This window comes from Apium graveolens, chromosome 9, assembly GCF_009905375.1.
Source record: "Apium graveolens cultivar Ventura chromosome 9, ASM990537v1, whole genome shotgun sequence".
NCBI classification, from domain to species: domain Eukaryota; kingdom Viridiplantae; phylum Streptophyta; class Magnoliopsida; order Apiales; family Apiaceae; genus Apium; species Apium graveolens.
In genome coordinates this window covers 21,672,378-21,683,317 of record NC_133655.1, presented here as the reverse complement: position 1 = coordinate 21,683,317, position 10,940 = coordinate 21,672,378, and the positions used below count along the sequence as shown (strand labels likewise).

Below are 10,940 nucleotides of genomic sequence, written 5' to 3'. Positions count from 1 at the left end.
TAAACTTGGATTTTGACAATGTGTGTGCGTGTGTTATAATAAGTTGGGTTAAAATTCTCACTGAATTGAATATAAGCGCTACTTTTTAGAAACGAACCATCATCAACGAAATCTTGTATATAGAAACCTACAGATTAAAGACAACTTATAAAAAGAACAATAAAAGCACTCTAAATTACATTCCATCCTAGACCATATTCTAACCCATGGCAGCAACTCAATTATACAAAATATATCATCAAAAGAGAAACAATTCCCCGTAAAGAAATGTCAGAGCTTATAGTCTACATATAAGTTACAATCGTTTTTATTTACCACACATTAAGCATTAAGCACTAACAAATTGTAATGATAATTTAAAGAGCACAACAACACTGAATTGCATCTGCATAAATATACGTAATATATGAAACTAACATACTGCAGTATTGTAATGAATTGCATCAGCACAAATATATGTACTATATGAAACAAATTGAATCACAAGTAACACAGCTTATACATTCCTCATTACATAAAAAAAACAAATCAGTACTCGCAAAAGTTCTGTTTTTCTTTTCATGAACTACGAAAATTATGTGCAAATAGTATTCACAAAATCACAGGAAACAGTGAACGCTTATAATTCAATCAATCACCACACAATGCAGTAAAAATAACATAAACTAATAAAACTTAAGTAATTATAAGAGTAAAAAAACATAACAACACATCAGTTTAGAAATGATATGCATAACGTAGAGGCAGAAATACATAACGAAAATTCTGCGATTATCATTAACAAAAGGAGCTAAAAGCTGCAACTAGACAAGGCATTTCAAGTAATTCAATTCAATTCATATACCTCAAAAACAAAATAAACATAAAAATATACCACAACATTACATTTCCAACTAAGAAATCGAACATTTAGCTCCAGCTTCCTCAAGCTGCTTCTTCGCTTCCTCAGCTTCCTCCTTCGACACGCCTTCCCTAAACTTCTTCGGCAATCCTTCAATCAACTCCTTCGCCTCTTTCAACGCCAAGCTAGTAATCGCCCTAACCGCCTTAATCGTGGCAATCCTAGCATTACTAGGAACCTCATCAATAGTCACGTCGAACTCCGTCTTCTCCTCAACTACAGCAGGAGCATCGGCAACAGCACCAGGGGCAGCAACGGCAGCGACGGGAGCGAAAGATGCGGCGGAGACACCGAGCTTGTCTTGGAGATACTCGACAAGCTTTTGTGCGTCGGAGAGAGTGAGGTTGGAGATCTGGTCGCCGAGGTCGACGACTTTTTCGGGAGCGTCGACGGCGGCGAGAGGGCGGAGATGGGAGGAGCGGTGAGTACGGAGAGGGAAGGTTTGTTTGGGGAAAGTGAGGTGGTTGGGAGTGGAGTGTGAGGGTGTAGGGTAAGATGTGGTGGAACGGAGGGAGACGATTACTGTGGAGAGTACTGAAGAAGCCATTGCAATTGGAGAGGAATGGAATGGAGGATAAGAAAGAAGATAGAGAGGAGGATAAGGAGTGATGAAGATTTGCGTGAAATAGTAAGTGATGATGGTCTTTTTTTTCAAAAAATTTTAATATCTGTTGTTTCTAATTTCTAAACGGGCCAAATTAAATGTCAAGCCCATTTTAAAATTTTAAAATAATGAGTTTACAAGAATAATACAAATTTAAATTAAATATTAAATACATAAGATGGGAAGTATTGAACAAATTAGAAATTGTATCTAATTGGGTGAACTATTAATTTACGATTAATCGGAATAAAATTGGATGTATTTTAATATTAAAATATTATTTAAAATATTATTATGATTATAGTTTTATAAATATATTTATCATATCATAAATTTTATAAATAATAATATTTAAAAATTATAGTATTTAATGTTAATGAATTATTATATATACTTTCCTAAAAAAACTTAAAATAATTAATCAAATTTTAAAAATTAAAACAATAAGTTACCGTGTAAATAATTAATCATTTCAATCAAGAATTTTTAGAACATCATCTAAATCTAAACTATCTTATGACCAAACTTGGAACAAAATATATAAAATATGCATATTTTTCAAGATTGTATATATAAAAAAATGTTAGTTTTCTTCGGAACTAAAAAAATTCTAAATTATCCTAAGAGATTAATACTTCTAAAGTTCATCTAACAACAACTTAAATGGGTATAAAAAAAATTGATGTGAATTAATGAAGTATTTTTATAATTAGAGAATTTGATTAAAAATTCAAATTATGTCAATAAAAATATGTGTATTTATATAACTCTTCTCCCCTAATTAATTTAGTAAGAGCATCTCCGACGAGGGTAACTATATATGTTAGCTAAAATATAAATATTATCTAAAATTTACAGAACCGGTAAGAAATTGTACTTCAGCGGTATTAGATATAATTATTAGTTATATTTAAAAATTATTGTTTTTAAATTTCAACAGTTATTTTTAGTAAAAAAAGTTACTAAAGAAATTCAAAGTGAAGTTAAATAATTTTTTATTTAATTTAAGTGAAAATAAAAAAATATATTTAATAAAAATATATTTGATGATATTATTGTAATATTTTAAACATGATAAAATTGTTTAAAAACATTAGTTTTATATTTTATAAAACATTTAACTAAATTTAATTTATCATATTATTTTATAAGTATTTTATAAAATAATTATATAAGTAATTAATAAATTTAGTTAATAATGAATCTTTTTCACCGTTTTGTGATAAATATGTTTATTAACATTATCTAAAATTAAATTAAAAAAATAAATATATAATAATTATTAAAAGTTAATAAATACATATACTGTTAGAGTTCAATTCATTTTCAAGTATTAAACATAAGTTGAATGGCAGGAGATGACATGAAATGATATATCTAATGGGGAGATGATAAACAAATTTGGAAGATTAAATGCTAGTTTTAGCTAATAGAAAGAGTCTGTCAGAGTGATTAAAATTTTAGATAATAGATATATTGGTTGACACCTGACAATTGTAGCTAATACATGACTATGGTTAAATTTGTTCTTTGACCTTATTCAGTAGTTTTTGAAGTGACAAAAGTAAATGATAAGTAAGTAAAGTATTTTCATCTTACTTTTTAAATAAAATTTTATTAAATTTACATCAATTATCACTTGCTTTCTCATTTTAAAAACTCAGAGAATATGCAACTGAAACTATTTTACTTACTTTCCTTATTTTTTTTAATCAGAGTAAGGGATTAAATGTATTAGAACAAACCTAACAAAAAAAAGTCTTGTAACAATTTATTGTGCCCAATGATAACTGTCGGATATGCTGGGCTGATGAATATGGTCTATGGTCAATTGGGCCTTTGGAGTAACAGCGAAGTTCGTGTTTGTGGTTTGGCCCATTGGAAACATATACATATACTCGTGTGTATTAGTCACTATCTTTCACGAAATGAATTGATATTTCTGCAAGGATCATTTCCTAAACATTTAAAAAGATTTGGTTCCTTCAAAGAAAAAACAATATGTTTTATAACTCAAAAAGGGAAACGATCGATGACAAAAATTTCTAAAACATTTCACTAATAATATATTTGAAAATTGAAAATATATATTTCATTTCAAATGACATGATTTGTATTTTAATTTAAATTCTCACATTTATGTAAGTTGAATCCTTGTTTTGGATTATCAAATTCTTTTACTCATTCAAAAATGTTATTTAATCAAATTTAAAATTTTAAATAAAATTCAAGTTCTTTAAGGATCATAAAAGAAATAAAAATTGTGGTAATGAAGATAGTAATGATAGGTGGCACTCCCACCGTACTAAAATATTTTTCCTATTTTGACTTTTTGTAATGTTCATGATAAGCGATTTACTACTAATTTACGTCTAATATATAAGATTAAACATAGTTATGAGTGATTTTATTGGATTCGTATTTATGTATATTTTAATATAATAAAATTTTATATTTAATACTAATACGATGATATTAACGGTTAAAGTGTATATTGACAAACAGGTATTGATAAATAGAAAAAAAAATTAGGGAGGCGGAGTATAATAGAACTAGACTGATTTGTGAAAAACAAGGTATCGACACATACTTTCACTGGGTACTTCAGTTGACATCTCATCCACTATCGAACTGCAGTGAATTACACATCCAGCTGCCATTTTATTTCGATGACAACTCCCCATCATATGGCGCATCACTTTCCTAATTTAGAAATTTGCAAGCTTTAATAATAGCAACCTCAGTACAATAATTTATTCATTTAGCTTCATCTATGCAATCACAATGCATTGTACTTGACGCCGATTTATCTGTTTAAATCAACATTGAATTTGAATGTTATCCCCCCAATCACCAATCTCCGTCATGCACATTGTAGTTAAATTGTGACTAGCATTTACTTTTGCTACATTAATCATGGTATCATGCCATGTTCTTTTGTTTTAAAGAAATGTGAAGTAGAAATCAATTTAACTTTGTTATATTAAGTAAACTCACTCTTGTCGAGGAGTCGGATCCTTACCTTCTAGTTCTCGCTTAACCTGATAACTCCTTGTGACGGGGCAACTTATTCGACACTGTGCCAGAATTCTTCGTTGCGATTAAAGTGTAGTTATCGTGGGGTTCCTATAAAACAACACTGGAAGGGGATTTGGGTCCCGCGGCGCCTCCGGTGTGAGAGTAATAACCCGCTTTTGGGAAAGACGAAAATAGATAGGAATGTAAGGCGACTGTATGTGTATATGAGTGTAAGAGAGTGACTAACCCATAAACATTTTCTCCTTGGGCTATTTATAGCCCAAGGGTTTAGAAGTTGGTACCTTTACATCGTAGTCGTTGGTTTTTGGAGCGGAGTACACCTGGCTGGGGTGGATGCCTTACACGTGTCAGGATAGAAATGATTGAGGAATGTTCTAAAAATCTCCTGGAACGTGCCCTGATTGTTCTCATGATTGATCAATGATAGTTGTCCCTATCGTATGTTTGGTCACGTGACTCACGTGTTGGGCCTTCCAAAGATTGGGTCGCCGGGACTAGGTAGTCCGGACTAGTGGTATACGGGACTGGAGGGAGTTAGGAGTCCGTAGTCCGAACCCAGTCCTTTTAGGAGCCTTATGCACTATCATGTGCCCCCCACTCCCTTATGCAGATTTTCTGGATGGGGGAGTTAGGCTGATAATGTATGCGGTTTGTTGCTTGTGTGACAAATTTGAGCTTTCGTTGCCTCCTAGTCCGGATTGTGTTGAGGTAGGACAAGCCGGACTAAGGTAGATTGTCTTTAGTAGAATTTGAGTTTTCATTGCCTCAAGTCCGGATTGTATTGAGGTAGGCCTAGCTGGACTAAGTTAGATTGTCTTTAGAAGAATTTGAGATTTCATTGCCTCTCAGTCCGGATTGTGTTGAGGTAGGCCAATCCGGACTAAGGTAGATTGTCTTGAGTAGATTTTGACCTTTCTTTGCCCCCAGTCTGGATTGTATTGAGGTAGGTCTAGTCGGACTAAGGTAGATTGTCTTTGGAAGAATTTGAGATTTCCTTGCCCCCAATCCGGATTGTGTTGAGGTAGGCCAAGCCGGGATAAGGTGGATTGTCTTTAGAAGAATTTGAGCTTTCCTTACCCCCCCAGTCTGGATTGTGTTGAGGTAGGCCAGTCGGGACTAATGTAGATTGTATTTGGAAGAATTTGAGCTTTCCTTGCCCCGGTCCGAATTGTGTTGAAGTAGTAGAGTTCAGGCTGGAAGTTGAAATGTTTTCTGGGTTTTCCCTCCAATAATTTGAATTGTTACAATCGTCTTTTGTGAAAAGACGTGCTATAATCATGAGCGGTAGTTATTATCGTGTATATGTACGCAATTGTTTATATAAATAAGTTTTGGATGGACGGCCTCGATTGCGCCACGTGGCCTAACTGGTTGAATTCCAGTTTTCCCTATAAAAGGGGCTCCCCCCAATTCTTTTTGTTTTTTACTCTTTCTCTCCAGAGCTTTTCTTTCTTTTTCTTCTTGTTCTTGTTGCCTATTTCGGGAGGTTCCAAAAGTTCAATCGAGTGCTCCTGTGATGCGTCGTCCTTCTTCTTTCTGTAATCTTCGTGTTTTTAATCTTCCTCTCTTTTTCATCTATTTTTCTTTTCACCGTTTGTTGTTGTATTTGTTATATCATGCTTATTTGTTTGATTGTAACATTTTCGGTTTTGTTTGTAGCTTTTTGTGTTCTTCGTGGTATATATGTATGTAAAGGTATTTTTGTACGTTTTTTGGTGTTTCATTTTGGGTTTAGGATGCTTTTGGGTTTATGGTTTTGTTGATGAGTCTGGACTGTTAAGTTTGTCCGGGCTTTTGTTTCTGTATTTAGTTCTGAACTAGAGAGTTTCTTGTTTTTGTGGTTTTGTATTTGTGTCCGGACTTGCAGTCTGAGTCCGAACTCTTTTTTTGGAGATTTAGCTGATATTTGTTTTTGGTGTTTGGCTTTGTATTTGGTTTTGGGGTTGGGGCCTTCTGATTCTGAGGCTAATTCTGACAGTTCGGATTCAAATATTGATCGTTTAGAGATAGGTAAGAAGGCATCGACTTTGGAGTCCAACGTTATTAGGAAATTGAGTGTGGGGCAGATATCTCCGAGGAAGGTACCTTGCACCCTGGAGGGATATTGGATCGATATTCCGAACTATTTCATTACAAAGATTGCAAAGATTGAGGATAAGTGGTACTATAGGAGCCTTAGGTCCGGGTATGCTCGGAAGCCGGATAACAGTCCTGACGTTTACAATGGGTCTGATTTTGATAGGAAGTTTGTTGGGATGATAGTTGCCAATCATCCTTATCCTTTGAAGGACGAGTATGATGCGCTGGATCACGCCGCGTAGGACCCTTCGATTCGGGCTGCTTTTCAGCTTGATGACCGGGTGGAGTGGAGATGGCCATTACCCGGGGAGAAGATCTATCATCGGCCTGTATATGGCTTCGTCCCGATCTGATTGGAGCACCTACGGTTCGGGTGGAACCCTCGCTGGCACATATTTCTGAAGCACCTTGGCAAATATGTGTACAGTCTCTCCCCGATGCAGATAACTCCCAATGGCATCAAGTGGATGTCTTGGTTTATCGCGTGTTGTAATTGTTTCAAAGTCCAACCTACTTTCAGGCTCTGGTACCATATTTTTACTATAGTCAAGTCTAGTCAGCCGCCTCTTTATGAGATATGTTTCCGGGCTGCTGAGTGCGGCTATGGGTCCGGGTTCTGCCCAGTTATTCAGCAGTCCTCCCTTAAGCATTGAAATGGGGGATGATCCTTCTAAAGGGGCTGGACTTATATTATTTGCCCCATATCACTTCTGAGGGTGTTCAGCCCCGGTTCAAGCATGTTGTTCTAAGTGGGGAGGCTCTTGAGTTGGTTTTCAACTTTTGCGAGTGCCTCAGGTTCCATTTTACCCGGGACACTTTCATGAATTATAAGACAATGAATCGGCTCGGCTGTAAGTGAATCTTTCTTTTCTCATACTTGTTTAATATTGTTTATTTCTGGAGTCATATATTTGTTCTTTGTCCGAACTGAACTTTTTGTTTTTCCCTTTCTTAACAGGTTTCCCCCACTATAACCCGAACATGTCTGTCTTTGCTTACAATGATTCTCTCTTGGGTCTTGGAACTACCTTCAAGCAGAGGAAGAAGGCTTCGGTTGTTGGGTCCGGGTCTCAGCCTCACCTAGAGGAAGAGTCCCAGAGTAATATTGTCTCGAAGCCGGACTCGGCTGAAGAGAACGGGAGTTCTGATCCGGCTGTCGAGGTTCAGGACGAGGGTGACTTTGAGAATTTGGAAGAGATTGAACCTTTGGGGGAGGTTCCTGAAGCTGAGACGGATAGAAGGAACAAGCATCTCCAGACTGTGGGTACCAAACCACCCCAAATTCGAAAGTCTCAAACCTTCCCCGTTGTTGAATATGGGCAAAATAAGGGGAAGGGTTTGGAGGAGGAGCATCCCAGAGGCAGTGGTCCGGGGCTTGAGGAAAGGCTTTCCCGGTTTATGGTTGGGCTTCCTTCTGAAACAGAGTGGAGTGCTATGAAGCACCCTGGATTTGACTCTGTCATGAAGGATTGCACCCGACTATGAGGACAAGTACTTCCCTTGATTTTTTATTTTTCTATATTTATCTTTTTTTCCTTTGCTTAATTTTGATTTCTCTTGTTTTGGTTTGTCTGTAGCTGGGGGCTTCCATGGCCGGGCCGACTGCTATCTCCTACTCGGAGCTGAAGCATATCCGAGAGCTTCTTGACGATAAGGACAAGGAAGTTGGGAATCTTATGTCCTCTCTTTCTTCCAAGGACGTTACTATCTCTCGATTGAATCCGAATTTGGTTGATGTGGCCTTCCGGGATGAGGCAGTCGAGAAAGAGTTCGCGGAATTGAAGTCCAAGCTCATCGAGCTCCGGAAGCAATTATCTGCTGTAAAGCCGGAGGCTGAGGTGATCGAGGCTTGCAAGAAGTCTGAGAAGTACGACAAGGCTATTGTTAGCGTTGGTGCTTCGGAGATCGCTCGTTGTTGGATCGTTGCCGAGAGGCACATAAATACGGACCCTGAGGCGGATTTTGGTAGCTTGTTTCAAGAGTTCATTAAATCTAAGCAGAACATCGAAGCGGGACTGGGTGAGCTGGAGCAGTTTGATGGTATGTGCCCTAATTTCCTTCCTGAAAATGGCCCGGAGTCTTAGTTTCTTTTATGTAATTCTGGAGTACTTGTAATTGACTTTGTTATTTTATGTAACTTTGGAGATTTCATTTGTACTTTTACCCGGGCTTCTTTTATCCGGGATGGTTAATTTGCTTTGGTTGCTTTTCTCATAATTTTGATTTGCTTCATGTTTGTAAATTTTATCCTTCCTTAAAAAAAATTCTAAGTGACTAGTTGTTGCTTTTGCTTAGAGAAATAATTTTAGGTAAAAATAGCTGGCTAGTCCGGGTTTATGGTTGACCCTGGACCGAGGTTGCTCTTACTTAGAGAAATAATTCTAAGTAAAAATAGCTGTCTAGTCCGGGTTCAAGGTTGACCCTGGACTGCGGTTGTTTTTACTTAGAGAAATAATTCTAAGTAAAAATAGGAAGCTAGTTCGAGTTCAGTGATGACCCCGGACTGAGGTTGCGTTTACTTAAAAAATAATTCTAAGTAAAGATAGGTGGCTAGTCCGGGTTTAAGGTTGACCCTGAACTGAGGTTGCTCTTACTTAGAGAAATAATTCTAAGTAAAAAGAGCTTGTTAGTCCGGGTTTATGGTTGACCCTGAACTGAGGTTGCTCTTACTTAGATGAATAATTCTAAGTAAAAATAAATGTCTAGTTCGGGTTCAAGGTTGACCCTGGACTACGGTTGCTTTTACTTAGAGAAATAATTCTAAGTAAAAATAGGTGGTTGATCCGGGTTCAAAGTTGACCCTGAACTGAGTTTGCTCTTACTTAGAAAAATAATTCTAAGTAAAAATAGGTGGCTAGTCCGGGTTTAAGTTTGACCCCGGACTGAGGTTTCTTTTACTTAGAGAAATTATTCTAAGTAAAAATAGGAGGCTAGTCTGGGTTCAATAATGCCCTGGACTGAGGTTGCTTTTACTTAAAAAATAATTCTAAAGTAAAAGATAGGTGGCTATTCTGGGTTTAAGGTTGACCCTGGACTGAGGTTTCTTTAACTTAGAGAAATAATTTTAGGTAAAAATAGTTGGCTAGTCCGGGTTTATGGTTGATCCTGGACTGAGGTTACTCTTACTTAGAGAAATAATTCTAAGTAAAAATAGATGTTTAGTCCGGGTTCAAGGTTGACCCTGGACTGCGGTTGCTTTTACTTAGAGAAATAATTCTAAGTAAAAATAGGTGGCTAGTCTGGGTTCAAAGTTGACCCTTGACTGAGATTACTCTTACTTGGAGGAATAATTCTAAGTAAAAATAGGTGGCTAGTCCGGGTTCGAGGTTGACTCGGGACTGAGGTTGCTTTTACTTAGAGAAATAACTCTGAGTGAAATAGGTGGCTAGTTCGGGTTCGAGGTTGAACCCGAACTGTGATTACTTGTAGAAAATTGCTAAGTAAAATAAAAAGTGCTTTTTATTGATTTCAAATTTGCTTCATATAAAATATAGAGTGATAAACTGGTTATTTTCTATAGGCTACAAGTTTTTGGTGGTTGTTTTTCTCATTGCCACTAGTAAAACTTTTTTAGCCTGAGTTCATGCCAGGTGTTAGAAACTTCGGAGTCATCCATATTCATTAGTTTGTAAGTTCCTGGTCTGAGGACTTCTTTGACCTTATATGGTCCTTCCCATTTAGACATTAGCTTTCCAGTGTTTGTAGGATCCAAGGCTTCTGTGTCTCGAAGAACCAGGTCTACAACTTGAAAGTTTTTGACTCTGGACTTCTTGCTGAATTGCTCTTTCATTTTCTCCTTATATTTCTCCATTCTTGCTATAGCTTGGTCCTGGACTTCATCAATCAGTTCCATATTTGTTCTGAGTCCCTCTTCGTTAGCTATTTCATCGAAGTTTATCACTCTGTGAGAAGGGGATCCCACCGTGATAGGTAACATTGCTTCCGTACCATAGACTAGCTTGAAGGGAGTTTCTCATGTACTTGTCCGGCGGCTTGTCCTGTAGGACTACAATACACTTGGCGGTTCTTCTGGCCATATTCTCTTGTTTTCCTTAAGTCTCTTCTCAATGCCTCGGAGCAGGATTCTGTTTGTGACTTTCTACTTGGCCATTTCCTTGAGGATATGCTACTGATATTTTTTGTGCTTGATCCCTCGCTCTTAGAGGTAGGACTCGAATTCTGATTCGACTAATTATGGCCCATTGTCTGAAACTAAGACCCTTGGGATTCTGAACCTCATTAGTATGTTGTCCATAAACTTTATGCAGTCTTGTTGGTCGATTGTCCCCATTGCTTTTAATTCCACCCATTTAGTCA

At 36.8% G+C, this 10,940-nt stretch overlaps 2 protein-coding genes across 2 annotated transcripts; both read right to left on the bottom strand.

The window, feature by feature from the left end:
• Nucleotides 1-869: 869 nt before the first annotated feature.
• LOC141684268 (large ribosomal subunit protein bL12c-like) lies at nt 870-1,546 on the bottom strand. Its single transcript, XM_074489172.1, has one exon. The coding sequence runs from the start codon at nt 1,446-1,448 to the stop codon at nt 894-896; it is 555 nt and encodes a 184-aa protein (XP_074345273.1). The 5' UTR covers nt 1,449-1,546; the 3' UTR covers nt 870-893.
• An 8,633-nt stretch (nt 1,547-10,179) lies between these two features.
• On the bottom strand, nt 10,180-10,560 carry LOC141685103 (uncharacterized). The gene has a single exon (XM_074490229.1). It carries the CDS (start codon nt 10,558-10,560, stop codon nt 10,180-10,182), a length of 381 nt encoding a protein of 126 aa, XP_074346330.1.
• Nucleotides 10,561-10,940: the final 380 nt, after the last annotated feature.

What these genes read in the sequence shown, in the direction of transcription:
- LOC141684268 (XM_074489172.1), bottom strand. Translation starts at nt 1,448, where the DNA reads ATGGCTTCTTCAGTACTCTCCACAGTAATCGTCTCCCTCCGTTCCACC.
- LOC141685103 (XM_074490229.1), bottom strand. Translation starts at nt 10,560, where the DNA reads ATGTTACCTATCACGGTGGGATCCCCTTCTCACAGAGTGATAAACTTC.